This window comes from Crocodylus siamensis, chromosome 1 (assembly GCF_052110815.1).
Source record: "Crocodylus siamensis isolate JL-2025a chromosome 1, ASM5211081v1, whole genome shotgun sequence".
Classification (NCBI taxonomy): domain Eukaryota; kingdom Metazoa; phylum Chordata; order Crocodylia; family Crocodylidae; genus Crocodylus; species Crocodylus siamensis.
This window is the reverse complement of record NC_143395.1, coordinates 224,420,567-224,441,398: the sequence shown is the minus strand read 5'-3', so window position 1 is coordinate 224,441,398 and position 20,832 is coordinate 224,420,567. Positions and strand designations below refer to the sequence as shown.

At 43.2% G+C, this 20,832-nt stretch overlaps 1 protein-coding gene across 1 annotated transcript in view; it reads right to left on the bottom strand.

Moving 5' to 3' along the window:
• The window catches only part of GUCA1C (guanylate cyclase activator 1C), a 46,830-nt gene extending 27,446 nt beyond the window's left edge, over positions 1–19,384 (bottom strand). The window contains exon 1 of the mRNA XM_090031601.1: positions 19,190–19,384. Coding sequence (XP_089887727.1) covers positions 19,190–19,384 — 195 coding nt within the window. The remainder of the gene's footprint in view (positions 1–19,189) is intronic.
• Between the last annotated feature and the right edge of the window lie 1,448 nt (positions 19,385–20,832).

The following is a 20,832-nucleotide window of genomic DNA, read 5'->3' as shown; positions in this document are numbered from 1 at the left end:
GTTTAGAAGGGATCAGGTAGATTATAATGAGCCATAAAGTGAAGTGTCTCCCTCAACACTGAGTAGAAATGCTGCTGCCACTGCTAGGCAGTTGGTTTTAAATTTTGGGTGAAGCAAGAATCAAATGGTGGGGGAGGGGTGCAAGGTGCAAGTGCACCCCACTTTGGATCTGCCCCTTAACACCAATACCATTTTATAGTCACGGAACATCAAAAATATGGTTAAATGTTCAGTTTTTGACAAAAAGTCTTCAAGAATACCAAAATTTGAACATAGTTTCTAACTAAACGATCAATTGTTTTGTTTCAAGTAGACAACTGCTTTCAAAGAAATGACAAGTAGCTTCTTGTTGTTGACAACAGCTCTTCCCCTTCTTCAGAGGGAGAAAGAACAAAAAATTGGAAGCCTACCTGAAAATTCAAAAAAAGACTCAGAAAAATGAAGTGACAGTGGTGACTTGTTACATGACATTCTTCTTCTTAAATGAATACAAAATGCAAGCTAGGAGCAAGACTTATAAATCAGGAAACCTTTCCCCTAACTGCTATAAAGTACATACAGTAATATAACCAGCAGATTCCCCACAACAAATCTAAGATTCCTTTTTAATTAAGTTGCACCTAGTTGACCAATTTCTGCTTAACCCTTCCTACTTGCCCACTTTGTTTTCACTTGCTAGAAGTCTTCCAGCTTGTTTGCCAGCCTGTCTATAAATTCTTTTAAAATTTATTTCCTTTTATACTTATTTGTTTTCTAGTTCTCATGTATTCAGTGCTCTCAAAAAAATTATCTATTACATAATAGGTTTAAGCTCTTCGATGAAAAAAGGAAAGGTTTGAAAGGTGATCAAGGAGGGACATGATCAGCATCTCTTCATATAGAAACCCCTCAGGGCATGTCTACACATGCATTTACTCCAGCTTAAATTTACTGCACAGTAAGTGGAATAGGCTACACATGCGGGCATTAAAATGGATTAAGACTGTGTATGGACTGGCTTGCGATTCAAGTTAGTCCCATGTCAGTCCACACACACAGAGTTACTGGGCAGTAGGCCTGTGCCTACTTTGGATTCAGATTCAGATTTGGCCAGTTCAGGGGACAGTAATTCGATTTGGTGATTTGAATCACTGTCCCAAATCGATTCGGCCAAATCTGATTTGGAGATTCAGCCACTGCTGAATCAGCTGAATTTCTGAATTGAACAGGCCCCATCCCCTGCCTGCTCTCCCAGCCATGTCAATGGCTGCCTTGTCCAGCCTCAGCATCCTGACACTAAAAAAGCCCCGCACTCACCAGCTCCTGCCAGGGAAGGAGGTGATTCCCACTGTCCCCCACTGCCCCATGCTGTGTAGGGGGCTCTGCCACAACCCCCCAGAGACCCTGATGGCTGCTGCAGCAACTGGTGAGTGTGGGTCTTTTTTTTTCTTTCTTAAGTGCTAGCACACTGGGGCTGGGCAGCTGTTGATGGGGCTGGGAGAGTGGGTTGGGGCTGGTGGGGTGCTTAAGGGGGCTGTGGGAGCAGGCAGGGGATGGGGCCTGGTGGAGGTCCACACTCCTCCAACTCCCCACTCTGCCCCCTACTTACCGGCACAGAGCCTGGGTCCAGCTCCCTGCGGTGGTGAGTGGGGACAGCCAGAATCTCCGAATCTTTTCCTAATCAATTTGGAGGCTTCAAATCAATTTGGACCTTTTAATTGGTCTCCCGATTTGATTCAGATTTGTAGATTTGGCTGCCAAATTGGGCTGAATCTCTTCCGAATTGAATCAGAAACCAAAGCTGCACACAGCCCTACTGCACAGTAAGGAGTCTACATGCATGATGTAGGTATCAAATTTATGCTCAAGTCTATGTAAGTCAGCATATTTACTGCACAGTGAGGGCATGCACACACAGATGTGTGCCTGTACTATGCATTAATTTCAGTTACTGTGCGTAAATGTGCATATTAGGTGTGCCCTCATACTCTTTGCTGTGAAGCACCCATCTACTTGCACCTTTATTTTCATCTTTCTTGGAAATATACGACAAACAAAGGACTCTTGTCTTCATATGAGACCTATCAAGTAACTCTTTATAAAGCATTCTTAGACTTATATAAAATCCCTTCAGTGTTATCTGCCAAAATCCTATTAATCATTTTTACTTTTCTGAGTGTAGTCTACATTTTAAAATCCAATTTTCTTACAACATGGAAGTCATTTATCCCTGTGGCTAGTTTCATTTAATGACAAAATAAGCAGCAAGACATCAACAGCTTATTTCCAATGTATTTTTTCACATGCTAAATGGCTATGTAAATTTTGTTCTTCACAGGTCACAAGAACCCAACCAATTGATTCTGGCATCATTCAATTACTACATTTAACAGTGATGCAATGGAACAAGAAACTATCTGAAGAGCATGTGAAAATGGATGACAATACAGTGATGAAATGACCAAATAAATCTTTGGGACAACTTCTTATATTACAGTGAATATTATTAAAGTACTGTAGTCAGTTTAAACACAATTTCATTGACATATGGGTGACAAGGATGTTCTATATACAGCAAATCAAAGCTAAGTTTATCACACAATTGCAATTTGGTTTCATATGTAAATTGATAAATGAACATTGTTATCCATAGGTTATTATAAAAACACAAATTTTAGCAATATAGCATTTGGGGATTTTTTTAAAAAAAATTGATATTGCTGTTTAAGAATGCTTAACCATTTAGCAGTCATTTATTGTCTCTATACTAGGCATTAATTCCCTAAGAAATGCTTAGGGTCAATACAGCCTCAGTCACTAAATGCGATTGTGCATGTGGTACATGATGTCTCAAATGCATGTGAAGAATGCACTCATAGAAAAAGCAAAACTAAACATTTAATATATTTTTTAAAACTAGTTAACTATTCTGTATAAACAAAGAGGGAATTTCCTCATGATAGTGCATCAAATGGTACATAGGATAGGACTAGATCAAATGTCCTCCATAAGCCTAATGGCCAACAGGACTAACGTAAAATATGGCAGGCCAGTTTTGTAGCCAACAGCACACAAAGAAGGGATGTGGCTAGCATCATATGTGGTTTCCTTTGATGACTCAGTCTGAATGCCCATGCTCCCATTCACCACTAGGATGACTGGCAAGAATCTTCAGGAAGAATCTAAAGGGGGGCTTGGCTCACCAAAAGCATCTGGGAATGTCTCCTTGCTAAAAAGGAGGCTTATACCCAATGGAAAGAAGGGGTCATCACCAGGGAGGACTATTCTATAGTTGCTTGGGGATGTAGGGGGGTAGTTAGGAAGGCCAAGGCAGAGATGGAACTGGGGCTAGCTTCCCAGATTAAGGACAATAAGAAGTCCTTTTTTAAATTCATAGGGGGTAAAAAGAAGGTCCTGGGTAATGTGGGGCCCTTGCAGGACGCCATGGGAAACTTCGTCGTCAAACCAGACGGCAAAGCTAACATGTTTAACATTTCTTTGCCTCCGTCTTCCTAAGTAGGGACCAGAACAGCCACCTCCCTGCTGAGCCCCCCTGGGGCCCCGGGGGAGGCACACCTGGGCCACGGGTTAGCAAGGATTTAGTTAGGGAGCTTCTGGAGGGGTTGGACGTATTCAAGGCAGCCGGCCCGGATGATCTCCACCCTAGAGTTCTAAAGGAACTGGCCGAGGTCATTGCAAGTCCTCTGGCACAACTTTACGAGCACTCGTGGTGCTCTGGTGAGGTACCGGAGGACTGGAAGAGGGCCAGCGTGGTCCCCATCTTCAAAAAAGGCAGAAAGGAGGACCCGGGAAACTATAGGCCGGTTATTCTCACCTTGATCCTAGGCAAAATGTTCGAGAAAATTATGCTGGCACACATCCAGGAGGGGCCAGCAGGGGACTGCATGCTTAGGGGCAACCAACGCGGGTTCATCAGTGGCAGGTCCTGTCAGAGCAACCTGGTGGCCTTTTACGATCAGATCACCAGATCATTAGATGCAGGGGTAGCAGTAGATATAATCTTCCTGGACTTCCAGAAGGCTTTTGACACTGTCTCTCACCCCGTTCTCATTAAGAAACTGGGGGGCTGTGGTGTAGACACCCACACAGTCAAATGGGTCGCCAACTGGCTGGAGGGCCGCACCCAGGGGGTGGTAGTGGATGGGTCCTTCTCAACCTGGAAGGACGTGGGCACTGGGGTTCCACAGGGCTCGGTCCTCGGGCCCGCACTGTTCAACATCTTCATCAGCGATTTGGATGAGGGGATAAAAAGCACCCTGTTCAAATTTGCTGATGACACTAAGATGTGGGGGGACATGGGCACATTGGAAGGATGCAACAGGCTACAATCAGACCTAGACAAGGGTGGGCAGACGAGAATAGGATGGGATTCAACACAGACAAGTGCAACGTGATGCACCTGGGGAGGAACAGCCGGCACCATGCCTACAGGTGGAGGAACTCCCCTCTTGTCAGTACGGAGGTGGAAAGAGATCTGGGGGTCATCATTGACTCCAAGATGAACATGGGCCGGCAGTGTGGAGAGGCAGTCAGGAAGGCCAACCACACCTTGTCATGCATCCACAGATGCATCTCGAGCAGGTCCAAGGAGGTGATCCTCCCCCTCTATGCAGCACTGGTTCAGGCCGCAGCTGGAGTATTGCGTCCAGTTCTGGGTGCCACACTTCAAGAGGGATGTCAACAGCATGGAGAGGGTCCAGAGGAGGGCCACTCGTACGATCAGGGGACAGCAGGGCAGAACCTATGAGGAGAGGCTACGGGACCTGAACCTGTTCAGCCTCCACAAGAGAAGGCTGAGGGGGGATCTTGTAGCCTGCTATAAACTAGTCAGGGGGGATCAGCAGCATTGGGGGAGTCACTGTTTCCCCGAGCACCGCCAGGAGTGACCAGGAATAACGGTCACAAGCTGGCGGAGGGTAGGTTTAGGTTAGATATCAGAAGGCGCTACTTCACGGTCAGGGCGGCTAGGGTCTGGAATCAGCTTCCAAGAGAAGTGGTGCAGGCTTCTACCCTGGGGGTGTTTAAGAGGAGGTTAGATGCACATCTTACTGGGGTCATTTGACCCCAGTATTCTTTCCTGCCATGGCAGGGGGTTGGACTAGATGATCTGCTCAGGTCCCTTCCGACCCTAGAAACTATGAAACTATGAAACTTAAGACTCTGTCACCATACACTGCATGGATTAGTATGGTACAGCTTATTCAGCAATAGGCAGAGGAAGAGGACAGGTAGCAGAGAAAGGGAGCAAATGCTTGTGAATCATGCAGTTTAGGCTTATTTCTGGTTTTGGATTTCTTGCAATTATTGAGCATTTTCTATTACTCTATTGTACACAACTTAATATTTGAAAAAGGGATGAACGAAGAGGACTGACATCTGTTTCTTGCTTTTCTCAGCTAATAACCAAGAAAGAATCATTTCAAACATGGCCTCTTTCATTTTAATGAAAACCTAATATTCAGAGGCTTTGCTTGGAAGCATGTGTGACTAGAGATAAACCCATTAGCCATTGTAAAATTATTCCCCTTGTATAAATAATGTTTCTAGGAATTAATAGAGGAGTCATGAAGAAAGCATTGGTTGTTTAAATGCTACATCCAATATTGTAAGTGATAATCCAATAGAAAATTAACTGTGCAAATGTAATTTTAAATGTTCAGCAACTCTCTTCCTGAAAGGAGTTAAGAGTGTTGAAGAGCATCACATTCCCTGAGACACCAAGTAACAGATGAGAAAGCTTTGGCATAGTTGTTTTTGTATTTGGTAACATGTTAAATAGAAGACATTTACTTTATCAATGCAAAAGGCATACTTAATATAAGAAAGTCACTGAAATGTTAAACAGCTTTCACTTCCCTTTGGAAAATAAAGTGGTTTTATACTGGAAAGACACTGCAGTAACTTTCGGGTTTTGGTTTGCTTCTGGCAGATCTTCAGGGCACATTTTCTCCCTCTACTGGCATTCCTAGGAAATGTTGCCACTATTTTCCTGAGTGGGAAATGTTCCCACTGTTACCCTTATGACATGCTAGTGGCTCTTAAATTGAGAGTGTCTGTGTGTTAACAATCGAAAAATGGTGATAAGTGGTCTGTGAGCATTTCAAATGTATCCCACTTTGGGCAAGGGTTAACTCTGAGTCATGCTACCCAACTTGTATTGCTGTAATAGCAGTCTGTTTCCACAGAGATAAGGCAAGCAATTTTTAGTCCTCCAGCATCCCAGGATGCACTTATCTCATACTTTCCCCCCCTCCCCACCTGCAACACACACTCCTGCTCCAAGGATAATCAACCTATTCTCCCAGTTCTATTGCCCTAGAGTAGGTGGGGCCTTGTCAGTGCTGGGAGGGGGATTGAGTGGTAGGACCATGGAGCCAAGAGGTGGAAAAGCATGGAGCCTGTGGCTTCCTTCTGCAGACCTGCTGCATTTCCCTCCTAAGGTGTGGGGTTGGGGGAAGAGAGAGGAGGGACCCCTGCATGGCCCTTGCTGACTTGATCCCAGCCCCACACCCAGCCTTCCCTGGAAAGGGCTCTGCCTTTCATCTGGAGCCAAGTGAAAGCTGCAATAAAATTCAATTAGCTACAGTTACTCAAGGTTAATGGCAATTTTCCCATGTGGCTTAGCTGGTTTTCCCCAAACAACACTAACTCTCCCATGGCCAGATGGGGGTGCTGTGGCTTCCCTAAACACCCACCTCTGCATTCCCATCCTGAGGTGGGCAGGGGAGGGGAGAGGGCTGTGCTGCAGAGAGGCTGGGAGCTAGAGCACAGAGTGCTGAGGTTCAGTGCAGAAGCAAGGAGGCACAGGAAGTGAGGAAGCATGCTTCTCCCTGGCTCTGTGCTCCAGCCGTCATAAACCCTGGTGGCTCCATGCTTTGATTTCCCTACCAGCACAGAGCTGTCGGGACATATGGTGACGGGAACATGGAGCTGTAGGGAAGCATGTTTCCCAGATCTCTATGGTTCTGTGCTCCTGGCTTCTAGCCTCTCCCCAGTACCACCCTCTCCCACCACCTGCTCCACCCAGAACAAAAATGGGGTATGCAGAGGAAAGCCACACCCCCCATTAGTTATCTGGCCAGGGAACTGCTGGCAGTGTTTGAGGGAAACAGGTTAGGTAGTATTAACTTCAAGGAACCATGATTAATTGAACTTTTCTTCAGCTTTTTTCCAGCTCTGGGCAAAAAGCAGTCATCTCTGGGGAAGGATGGGGGGGCTGGGGTCATGTCAGAGGGGCAGGGATTGGGTCTGCAGGGGTTGGCAACACAGCATTCTACCTCTGTCCTCCACTCTGGCAAAGAATGCAGGAGGCCTATAGAGGAAAGCCATGACTTCTATGCCCTCATACTTCTCCAACTCCTGGTTGCATGCTCCTGCTGGCTAGAAAATGGTATTTAGAGGTTTGCTTTTGGGAACTGGCTTATAGGTAAAGTAGATATGCATTAGATAATGGTCCAGGGCAATAGCAAAATTGATTTCTAAAAACCTGTTTCTGAAAGTTTCCTTAGGGCACACTGTGTCTGGCAGACAAGCAGTGAGAAGACACACAGACTGGGAAATTAAAGAAATGTACCCACACTATTCCATAACATGAGATAAGGTGGCATTAGGTCACAGTGCCCAACTGCAGAGCCCTTGAGATTTCAGGTTTTGGGGAACAGACCAAACTAGAAGACCCAGATAGAACCAAATTAGGATGTGTGCATGTGATGAGTTTGTGAAACAAAGGATTATGCCGACAGCACAGAACATAGACAGTATTACAACCACTCAGGGATGGCCAGAAATGAAGAATCATCAGGAGGGGAAAAGAATACAAAAGAAGGGATTTCAGTGCAGCAAACGGTCCCTGAGAGGGGAACCCAAGGACACCATGGACAAATGGCATACCACCAGCCCATCTCACTGACCCCACTGCAGGGTGGGGGGAAGAATCGGCCTTCAAATTCCAGGCTGCTGGTATTTGACATTCAAGATAGAACCTCAGAGTGAAGCTCACGGACTAGCTAGACGTACCTTGACTTTGATGACAGCTCTAGAACTCATAAATATAGAATTGTTTTTATCTGCTATCACTGTGTATCAATAAAATCCACCTATTGTTGAATGGAAAGGGTTTTGGGTCTGCTGGAACAAGGTATTTGTGTCATAAATCCAGTGTCAACACGGCAACTCCCTTCTCCCACCTTCCCCACACCAAGAGCAAGGACAGAGCCCAGATGCCCTGGTTTCTAGCCTCACCTCTAATCACTGGCCTCTAGTGGCAAGTCGGATCTGTACAGGTCAGAGATGGTATGAAGACTTAATGTGCAACTGCTCTGAGCACTTTTAACTTTAATGCTGCGTAACATTCCACTGATTTAGTATGGTTTATATATGCTAGCTTAGTATAGTATAAATAGCCTTAGTCCCATTCACTTATGGCACATACACTTCAACCTTCTTGGAAATTTAACTCTTTTTAAAGTAGGATTGGAGCCTTGCAGCTACGATGATCCAGGGAATATGTAAAAAGTTTGCGTTTTTTTAGTGATCTCTTCTATTGGACCAATTTTATAGCTAGGAGTGTTTGACAAGCTTTCAGGGACAAAAATCCCGTTCCTTAAGTTGAAGAAAAAAGCAGATACAGTCACTCTAAATCAATCGATAATGACACCAATCAGCCAATGATGCTGTAAGCAATGGGTAGGGCAGGGAGCTCATGAGAAGCAGTGTTTGTCTTGATCAGTGTTTACTTTTCAGTCTACCCTGTCCCTTAAAAGGAAGATTAAGTTCTTTTTTGTTCAAGGTTTACAAATGAATATTTTCCTTTTGGGGGTTTTGGGTCATTCCATCACTTCTACACCTCTTTCCCCACCCCCAAGACAATAGTTAATGCTTCTATCAAATCCCAAATCAGTGTAAATCCAATTTCCAGCCCCCATGAAGCATGATTTGATGAATAAGTGTGGTAGTAGAGTTTTGTCCTTCCATGTTGCTCCTGTCAAAATTATCAAGACAATCTTGACTTGATAATCACTGCCTGGGGAGAAATAAATCCAGCAGTGGCTGAGCTACGTTCAAGAACCACGCCCCTGGAAGAAACACTTGCTGCTTTCTATTACAAAGAATGGTTTAATCAAAAACTAATGGCAGCTTCCTGGATCCATGTATTCTAGCAAGATTGTATACATCTGAGTAGCATCTCACTTAGTAATACTGCAGAAGAGTAGAAGGATGGAGAGAACTGTTGTGTGTTTAAAAAGCAGGGTCTGCTTAAGTCTGCTGCTGTAAAGGAAGCTATGTTGTCTGAAGCAGGCTGCCATGAGGACTGGAAATCACAAGTTCCTAAAATCTCTGAAATGGTTGCTAGAAGGAGAGACTGGATGGCGCAAGAAGTGGGCTTTCAATTAACTATCAGCAGATACAAAAAGTGGGCTGAATTAGAAGAGCAAGGGATTGCTTGAATATGACAAAAGGATTAGCTGAACACCCAGGCCACACATCGATAGCACACCATAGGAACAGGCCTCCTGGGTGCCCTCTTGCCATGCAGGTGGCCTTCCCACCCTCTGTCCCTGGTGCAGTCGTGTTAGCCTAGCTCCTTTCCTTTCCATGTGTACAGTGTGTTCAGCCCAACCCCCTCCCACCCACTATGTGTGTATCCAAGACTCCCAACCCAAAAAATTGTTTTTTTATCTCACATTTTTTATCTGAGAGGTATTTTTACTGACAGGTATTTTTATTTTCAGAAAAGTAAATCTTGGATTGGCAGCCCTCTGTGATTACAGCAGTGGTTTTACTCCATGCTGTCCCCACCACAGGGTCCCCTACTCCATCCACACCCTGACACCCCTGACTTCACTCTGCACCCTGCTGACTCCCCCAAGTCTGACCCCCACCAGTCCCACTCACCTGGTCCCAGCATGGATCCCCACTTACTGCTTCTCCCCTTCCTGGTCCACAACTCTGTCCAAGCTGCACCAACCCCTTCCTGTATCTTCCATATGGGCAGCTGTTAAATATAGGGGATGGACATAGGGATCCAGTGGCAGAATATTGCTGGGTGGGGAAGAGGAGGAAGAGGTGTTCTAGGGTCTGGTGAGGCAAAGCCTTTATAAGAGCTCCATGGAGGGTGCCACACTCCAGCTCAGACAGCAAGTGGTGTTGCAGTGGTTTGTGTCTGTCTTTTAGTGATGCTGCAGCTTTTTCCCTGGGATGCAACTTAAAGCTGTGGTGGATCCATGTTTTTATGGAATGGAAAATGTTTTTATGGATTTGTACAGACATGAATTTTTAGGGTGTTTTGTTTTTTTACAGTGTCAAAAAATTTAAGGACAGTCTGCAATCCCAGTGTGGAGTACAAGCAGCACAGCACCATCCCCAGACCCTCTCCCATCATGCCACCCCACTTCAAGGAATGGGGCTAGGAAGCAGAAGCTAGAGGAAAGGCGGGGGAGCCCAGGGACTCTAGCCACAAGAGCAGCAGAAGTAATAGGAGGAATGGCAGCCAGATGGGAGCCTGAGGGCTGCCATGTCAACAGCCCTGATTTAAAGAAAATACTGAGCTTACATTGAAATATATAGGGAGAAAAACTATAATAGGGTAGGAGAGTTCGTTCAAACTGAAGTAATAAAGTTCACACTTTCCAACACATGAGAACAGTAGAATAAAAAGTGCTCTTATACAAGCAAAAACATATATTTCAAAAGGCGTTATGAGCTGCATGCTGTCCAAATATAGTAATTCAATGTTATAGTCATGTCTGAGATAGAAGGTAGCAAACAGAACCCAACAGTGAGAGAAAATTTTGGCCTATGAATCCAAGGAAAGCTTCAATAGGCAGTGAAGGAAAGTGAATTCAAGTAAAAGTACAAAGGACATTAACCATGATTTTTGAATTCACATAGATTATTCTGGTAATCACTTAGCAGAATTTGCTTTTATGACATACAGTTGAGATGTTCCACATACTTAGTACTTTAAGGCTGTGTGTAGACTAAATGGGGGCCCCAACTTAAAGCGCTTCAGTTTAGGGCCTTTTAAACCCCCATGTCATGCACACACCCAAACTTACCTACCTCTCCAGTGGCGGGGAGGGGAGGGTGAGCTGCTGGTGGATGAAGCGGTCCCTGTGCTGCTGGGAGGTGGGGCTAGTGCTTTCCTCTGTGGACACAGCGGCTCCCCCCCAGGTGACACCCGCCTGCAGGCACCCAGCTCGGGCAGTCCTGGGGGGGCACTGGAGCTGTGGAGGGAAGCACCAGGCCCCTGTGCACCTCATGTATGCAGGCAGGCTCCGGGGGAGGGGAAATAAATCAGACTCGCTGCTTTTCTTGGACGGAGCCTGCCTTCCCAGGCAGCTGCCTGCAGAGCCCCTGAGCTGCATGGATCCTGGTCCTTCGCTCTGTGGCTGTAGGACAGCAAATTAAAACTTCTTGAAGGCATTTTAGTTCGTTGTGCCACAAGTCATTTAAGGCGTGTTATGCCGCCAAATTTGCTACAGTGGCTGTAATTAATGCACAATATGCTGCTGATGCATGCAAACACTGACACCATTAAAGCAGTGCAAAAGCATTTAGCTCGCTTTAAAGTGTCATGAACACATGCCCCTTGTTTCATCTACACATGGCCTAAAGAACTAAAATGCTCTAGAAACTTCATAGGCATACTTCACTCTTTGCAAAACATCTAAGCAGTAAAGCAACGATTTGTGTAGCAATAACTATTATTTAAACTGTCTAATTGGCCCCAATCAGCAGTCCATTAAGTACTCAACACATACATGTGCTTAACTAAACACAATTTATCAGAAGAGAAGCTTAAATTATAGAAGCATAAACATAAATGAGGAGAAAAGCAATAGGAAATGAAGAGAACAAAGATAATTAAGTGGCTACCACATGCTTGCATATTATGCAACACATAATACTCCCTTTTTTGATTGTAGCCTGACAGCGTAACTATCACAAATCTATCAGTCAAAAACCTCTGGGAATGCATGTTGTAAGGTCCTTTGTACTTGGCTTTATTATTTTTCCCTAGCATGCATTTAATTGATTAGCATTCCATGAGCAATGGTAGAAGATAAACCAAAGGAAAACTTAAACTGGATAACTAAAGTACAAGATTGTATAACTGTCATCAGGCAGAAAAGTGTCTATCTCTGTAACGTGATTTAGTAAATTTGACAAAGGTGAAATTTACTGTAGGAACTATAAAAAATAACATACGTAATAAGAAATCATAATTTAGAACTATTCCTGTCTGTTATGTGCCTTTATTCTCTCATCATCCACATTTAATTTTTGTAGGTCTGACACTGCTTCATCTAGCCTTCCTTGCTTGGTCATTCAAGTGGCCGCTCATTCCTCTGGTACCCCGAGGAATACTTTTTTGGGTGTCCAGATCACACTGTAGTCATTGTACCTGATTTCCTGTATCAGGGTTGGGTCTCTGTACAATTGAAATAAGTCAGTATTGGTTTTTATGTACCATTCTTGTGTTATGGGATCATACTGCACACCAAAGATTTTCCATAAAAATCTTCCTTTCTAAACAACCTAGTAGTATTTTATCTGCTTATCAGAAACCCCAGCTTTGATTGCTATAGGTCAACACATGGCCTGGTTATGGTTTTATAGGTCTGAAGATTAATTTTCCTTGGGGTGAGCTTGGATGACAGGAGCTTGTGCAATGCAAAGTAAGTAGGCTATATTTCCTTCTTTAATTTCTTTGTTACCATCCTGTGCTATGTTAGACCCTAAATACCTGAAGTAGGTTACTTGCTTAAAATTTCAGTCATTTACTGTTAGGTGACGCTCCTGATTTACTGCTAACCTATTTACGGGCAGTTACTGTGTTTTCTTCACATTCACTTGTAGTTCAATTTGCGTTGCTTCCTTCGTTAGTTGGGAATACAGAGCTTCGATGTCATTTATGTTTTCACTTACAAGAGCTATATTGTCAGCATATGTGAGGACTTTATGCTTTCCATTCAGCAGAACTCCTTCCCTCATGTTATTTACGCTCTTGATTACTTTTTCCAGTGCCAGGTTGAATAGGTCGGTCTCCAATCTTTCTCCTTCTCCTTCCCTCAATCTGGTTCTAATTGGGAAGAGGTCTGGTTTTCTTCCTTAGGTTCTAATTCTGTTTCTTGATTCACACATACAAACTTTAATGAGTCCAATTAGTTTGGTGAGAATTCCTAATTGAGCTAATATGGCCCACAGACTGTCTCTGTGTGTCTGTCATCAGATTTCTGAAAGTCTATGAACAGACTGCATATGATTCAAATGTATTTCCATTTTTTCTCAACTGTTTGTCTTAGTGAGAAGATTTGATCTGTCATCAGCCAATTAATGTGGAATTCATACTGGTATTCTCTAAGAATTTATTCTGCATAAGGTAATTACAAGTTCTGTAGCAAGATATTACAAAATACTGTATATGTAGTTGTTAAAAGGGTAATACCTCAGTAATTTTGACACTCCAGTTTGCTTCCTTTTTTTGAAGATGTAACAGAATAAATAAGGCTTCGCTCCGATCATCAGGTATGACTGATGACTTCCAGATCAAGAGAATTAATTTGTGGATTTGTTTATTAACAAATTTGTTTAGCTTCCCCTCCATATTTTATCATTTCAGCTAAAGAAATACTGTTTGTTCCTGGTACTGTATTGCTCTTAAGTTTTGCTATGACCAATTTTGATTTCTGCAAAAGATGATTTTTGGTTCAGCCGATGAAGTGTTTCTTGTTCTACTGGCACTGTAGATGTTGGACAGTTTAATAATTCCACAAAATATTCTCTCTGTCTCTCAAGGATTGCTGTCGTGTCTGCTAGGAGTTTTCCATTTTTGTCATTGCTGATGGATATAGGTGCTTGATATCCCTGTTTGTAGTTTCTGATTCCTTTATATAAATTTCTTATGTTATTTCTCCTATATTTTTCCTTGATATCCTGGAGTTGATTCACCAAGTGTTCGCATTTTTGGTTTCTTATCATTTTCTTTCTTTGTTGAACAATTTCCCCATATTTTTCCAGACTTGTACCCATGTTCTGGTTTGAGTTTCATTGGAGGAGCTTTTGTCTAGCCAATTTCATTTTATTGCTTCATTTTTATTGCATGCATTATTATATTATTTATTTATTATTATATTATTTATTATTATGCATTGTTTCCTCTGATTTTTTCTTGCAGCCCTCCTGTTTTTTCTGTGCTCTCTTTGATGATATTCTTTGCCATGCCTTTGATTATTGATATTTAGGACCTCAATGTTGTTGTTACTCATTTAATTTGTTTCAGAGAGTTTTTCAAAAGCCTGAAAACTATTTTTAAGGTCTACTTGATATTGTTCACTCTAAGATGTTCAATGTCAAGTTTATCCATGTTCTGTGGTGCCCTATTTCTGCCCCTTTTCAATCTCATAATATTCTTCCTCCAACAAGAAAATGATCTGTTTAGATTTGAACCTCTAAAACTCTTCATATTTCTTATGCTGTTTCAATATTATTTTTCCATAAGTATATGATCAATCTGGTTTGCTGTTCTTCTATGTTGAGACATCCATTTTTTGTGCATGTTTTCATGGGGAAATGTTGTGCTCCCAATAGTCATATTTTTACTCGAAGTAAAGCTAATAAGTCTTATCCATTTCCATTAGAACTTTTGTGCAGGTTTTTTGTAACATTTGTTTGTATATCTGTTCTGTACCTACTTTGGCATTGCAGTCTGCTAGTAAAATCATAATATATACTTTTGTATTTTCTCATACACACAATTGAGTAAATCATAGAATACATTTTACTTAATATATTTTGTTTCTTCTGTGAGTGATGTTGAACCACCGGCTTCATACTCTGAATGTGCAGATTATTTCATTGATACTTTGGACATTCATAAGGAAAGATTACACTCTTGGGATTATCACAAAACCTGTTCTGTATTCATGTTTGTTTGTCTTAGTTCCGCTATAAATTATGAGGTATTACTTGATTTCTACACTTCCTGTTCCAAGCCATGGTATCTCTTGCAAAGTCATTACATTTATCTCGTATTTTCACAATTCCTTAATCAGGGTGTTGAGCTGGGGTTGATTTATCTGCTTAGCAACAGTTCAGTTAGCTGCTGAAATTAAACTTGTAATGATCATAGAATCATAGAAGTGGGGTTAGAAGGGACCTTGTAAATCTTCAAGCCCGACCCCCTGCCTGGGCGGGAGAAAAAGACTGGACTCAGATGAGTCCAGCCAGGTAGTCATCAATCCTCTTCTTAAAGATCCCCAGGGTAGGAGCCAGCACCACTTCCCTAGGAAGTTGGTTCCAGCTCCTAGCTGCCCTAACTGTGAAGTAGTTCTTGCAGATATCTAATCTAAACCTACTCTCTAATAACTTGTGTCCATTGTTCCTTGTCATGCCAGGGGTGCTAGGGGAAACAGCATCTCCCCTAAACCCTTCTGGTCCCCCCTAGTGAGTTTATAGACAGTCACCAGGTCCCCCCTCAGCCTTCTCTCATGAAGGCTGAACAGGTTTAGGTCCCGCAGTCTTTCAATATAGGGTCTGCCCTGTAGTCCCCGGATCATGCGTGTGGCCTCCGCTGGACCCTTTTAATGTTGTCCACATCCCTCCTGAAATGGGGCGCACAGAACTGGACACAGTACTTCAGCTGTGCCCTGACCAGTGTCGCATATACGGGGAGGATCACCTCCCTGGCTCTACTTGAGATGCACCTGTGGATGCACGACAAGGTGCGGTTAGCCCTGCCAACCCAGACCTCGCATTGTTGGCCCATGTTCATCTTGGAGTCAATAATGACTCAAGATCCCTTTCTGCCTCCGTGCTCTGAAGAAGGGAGTTTCCCATTCTATACGTGTGCTGCTGGCTTCTACTGCCTAAGTGTAGCACCCTGCACTTGCCAGTACTGAAACACATCTTGTTTATGTCAGCCCACTCCTGTAACCTATCCAGGTCTTGTTGCAATCTTTCCCTCCCTACTAGAGTGCTTACCTCACCCCAAATTTTGGTATCATCAGCGAATTTAAACAGGTTGCATTTCACCCCGTCGTCCAAATCGCTGATGAAGAAATTGAACAGCGCAGGCCCCAGGACCGAGCCCTGGGGGACTCCACTGCCCACCTCCCCCCAGGTTGAATACGACCCATCCACCACCACCCTCTGAGTACGACTCTTCAGCCAATCTACAATCCGTCTGACTGTGTAGGCATCAATGTAACAGTTGCCTAGTTTTTTAATGAGGATGGGGTGTGAGATGGTGTCAAAGGCCTTGCTGAAGTCTAGAAAGACTACGTTCATGGCAACACCTGCATCCATTGCCTTTGTGACCTGATCATAAAAGGCAATCAGGTTGGTCTGACAAGACCTGCCCCTAATGAAACCGTGCTGGTTGCCCTTGAGCATCATCCCTGAAGCCAGCCCATCACAGATGTGCTCCTTGAGAATCTTCTCAAAGAGTTTCCCAAGGATACAGGTAAGACTGACAGGCCTATAGTTGCCCGGGTCCTCCCTCTTACCTTTTCTGAAGATGGGGACCACATTAGCGATCTTCCAGTCATCTGGCACCTGGCCCGAGCACCACGAGCACTTGTAGAGCCGTGCCAAGGGCCCTGCAATAACCCTAGCTAGCTCCCTCAACACCCTGGGGTGGAGAGCATCTGGACCTGCTGACTTGAATACGTCCAGCCCCTCCAGAAGCTCTCTAACCTGGTCCTCCCTATGTATTTGAAAAAGGACTTTTTATTATCCTTGATCTTGGACGCTAGTCCTAGCTCTATGTCTGCCTTAGCTTTCCTGACAGCCCCCCTACAGGCCCAAGCAGAGGAGGTATACTCCTCTTTGGAGATACCACCCCCCTTCCACTGGGTGTACGCTGCCTTTTTGGCAAGCAGGCATTCCCGGACGCCCTTCGTTAGCCAGGGGGGCTTCTGGGCACTCTTGCCCCCGTTGCTTCTTGTTGGGATGGACTCCCCCTGGGCCCTGAGTATCATTTCCTTAAGGAACGACCACTCGCCCTGGACACTGAGTTCCCCTGCCCTCAAGGACCCCAGCGCCTCCCCCACTAGTCTCCTCAACTTGTTGAAGTTGGCCCTCCTAAAGTCTAGGGCTGCAGGCCCTTGACATCCTGTGCTGGATAATGAATTCCAGCAAGCGATGATCGCTATCACCCAGGGGATCAAGAACCTGGAGGCCCCTTACCAGGTCATCGCCTGTGGCCAGGACCAGGTCCAACAGGGCATTTCCTCTGGTGGGACTGTGCACCACCTGGATTAAGTGGAGGTCCTGTATCTCAGCTAGGAACCTCCTGGAACAGTCCTTCCTGGCTGACTGTTCCTCCCAGCAGATGTCTGGGTAATTAAAATCACCCATGACAACAACATCCCTTGCCCTAAGTGCCTCTGCAAGTTGGCCCAAAAATTCCCGGTCCCATTTATTTTCTTGTCATTTAAACCTTGTTAAATAACTAATATTTATTTTAGTTCATTTAAATAACTATATAGCTTAGTTGTAGTTAACATTTTATTTTTAAGTTTGATACTAGCTATGCATTAATGTAACAGTTGGTTAAATATAGTATAAGAGAAGTGGTATTTAAGAGGGATGGTATATCTGGAATGTTTGGAAAGAGGTAATGGAAGAATAAACAGCGTGTGTGTAAATGTATATGTTGAGACAGTCTATCTTGCAAATTCAGGCTAGAAGGGCAGAACTAGCTTTGTGTGGTTTAACAGGCAAAGGTTACGACAGTGTCCAAGATCAGCAGTTGAGGATTACGAAATATAAGATCATGCTTTGTTCCAATGGCTGAAGAATTGCAGACAACAGATGGAGAAATTACAGACCACAAAGCCTGAAGGATCTGCCAATCATAACATCGCAGCAAAAGAGGAGGATCATTTCATTATCAATGGGACATGACAGTTTCCCATAGACTTGTATTGGAAACAATCACTATATAAAGATGGACAAGAACAAGGAGGATTTCGGTCTGTCTTGCTGGCCACGAAGCTAACTTGAGCAACTTAGGGGACTGGTAATATCTTGATACTTGCAGGACTGTCTGTGTGTGCTTGTCTCTCTTTCTATATAGCAAATTGTTGGTTGGATGTGTATGTAAGTGAGTGTGTGTGAATGGGATACCACTCTTTATTTTTGTCTTTTTGTTTTTGTTTATAAAAAACACAGCATTGTGCCTTATCCCTTGATAAGAATCCTGCTTGTTTTATTTGTAACACCTTTTTTAATTTCCAAAGTCTGCTTACAATTGAATCCAACTATCTCTGATGTGATAGTGTAAATTTTGTAACAAGTTATTTTTTCCAGGATAGGGGTCTTAGCCCAACCCCCAGCCTGGAGGACCAAGGCATCTTTTTGCCAGATCCCTCACTGTCAACCTGTCCACCTTGGGAGACCCTTAGTAGCTAAGCTACCACTGGCATAGCTCTCAGTATCATGTAGATACGCAAACCCCATCACTCCAACAAGGTGGTATAATTGAGGGGGAGGGGGAGGGGGAGGACTAGGGCAGCAGCCCCAGGTACCACCTTTGAGAAACAGCTTAAAAATAGCCTTTGCAGGAGCTACTGGCTGGTTATGCCACTGTAACTGGAAATAGCGCACCCGGTGTTTCCCCATGCACTGCTGCTTCCCTGTTCTACTTCTGGGAACTAGTATTAAAAGGAAGTAGAAAAGAAGGGTATAGACTTGTGTTAAAGCAGTTTCACATATTCATTTGATGATTTTATCTAGCCTCATAGTTAGGGCACTGGTTAGCATGTGGATATCAGAATTATGTTCTTAATTGTGTCTAGTATGTGACTCTAGGCAAATCACAGTTTTCTTTGTCAAATGGAGAACATATTCACTTCCCTCTCAAAGGGTGTTGTGAATCTATAGTTATTCAAGGTTTTCGTTGCTCAAATACTGAGAAGGCAAGCAGAATACACAAGAAGAACAAGAAACCAAGTTTAAAAATTAACCTAAGCTTAAAAAGCTTCTCTCAACACCTCTGTTAAGAATGTCTCCAAGTGTCCCTCAAAGTACTTATGGAAGTCACTACTAAAGTCCTTCTCATATGCCAACAGTTTAAACTATGTAACACTGTAACAACAGGTCTGCAAGCAATTTAAAGCATACAACAGATTACATATTGCATTAAGAATGTGTGCTGAACAATTAGTAAAGAAACCAAGCTTACCTTATTTGAGTCAAAGGTCTGAAACACTCGATCAACATAATTTTCTGCCTGTGGGTCCATATGGTGCAGACCCAAAAGGGTCTTGAATTCATACAGGCTAAGCTGTCCAGAAGGGCACTCCCTCATAAATTTGGCATATAACTGGTGGATCTGTGAGATGTTAATATCATCTACTATCGATGTATTGGCACCCATACTGATACACAATATTTTTCTTTCAGGATTTATACACTCACTCATTCACGTTTCTCAGCTTCTGTAGCTTTCACCCAACTAGAATTCAAACATTCTGTTCCTAACAAGCTACTGTAAACCTCTTACAAGATAGTTTTCTATTTTTACTTGGTGTATATCTGTACCCAAATGAGATTACCTTCTGTGCCCCATTTTGAAGTAGAACTGTTTGGTAATGTTTGTAAAGTAGAAGTAAACAGGAATGTATTTAAAGGTTGTTTGGTGAAACATCAGAGGATGTTATTTAATCCAGTTAAGTTTTTCCACTGATATAACGAGAACTATTAAGAAAAGTTAAGTAAGCACAGACTTAAACTGGTGGTCTTTAAACTGTAGGCTAGCTATTGTAAGCACTTAAAAGTCTAATCCCTAAGTGCATGTAATTAATGGCTACAACATATACTGTAAATAAGGAGAAGGTCAAAAGAGTGACAGGCATGCACAATGTGCAGAACTTTGAGCGAGAAGCCAGACAAAGCAACACTGTAGGTGGGCAAAGTCTATTCCAAACCAGTCTTGTTGAATTTCTTCCTGACATGTTTCTTCAATGAACAGGATTCAGAGTATGGATGACACAAAATTATTCAAAGTGGTTAAGCCTAAGGCAGACTGTGAGAAACTAAAGAAGGATCTGGCACTATTGAGTGTATGGACAACTAAATGGCAGATGAAATTCAATGTAGCTAAGTGTAAAGTGATGCACATTGGCAAAAATAACTCAAACTATACTACCTATGCTATGATGGGCCCTACATTAGGTACTATCACACAGGGAAGAAATCTGGGACTCATTGTAGACAGTTCACTAAAAACATCAGCTCAGTGCTCAGAAGCTATCAAAAAGGCAAACAAAATGTTAAGGATTATTAGGAAGGGAATTGTAAATAAAATGGAAAGTATCATTATGCCCCTTCATAAATCCACGGTGCATCCACACCTTGAATACTGTGTCCAGTTCTGGTCCCCCCACTGCAAAAAGGATATAGAAGAACTAAAGAAGGTCCAGAGAAGAGCAACAAGGATGATTGGTATGAAGGGGCTTCCATATGAGGAGAGAATAAAGAGGTTACGTCTATTCAGTTTAGAAAAGAAACACTTGAAGGGGGACATGATAAGGGTTTACAAAGTAGTAAATGTCAAAGGGAAAGTAGATAAGGATGTATTATTTACTGTCTCTCATAACACATGAACTAGGGTTTACAATAAGAAAGTAGTAGGTAGTAAATTTAAATCTGACAAAAGGAAGTACTTTTCCACAGCGTGTAATTCAAGTGTGGAACTCATTGCCACAAGATGTTGTGGAAGCTGACAGTTTAGACAGATTCAAACAGGGACTGGACAAATTCTTGGAGGAAAGGTGCATCAGTAGCTATTGAGCATGGGAGTTAGGGGTACAACTTCTGAGTTAG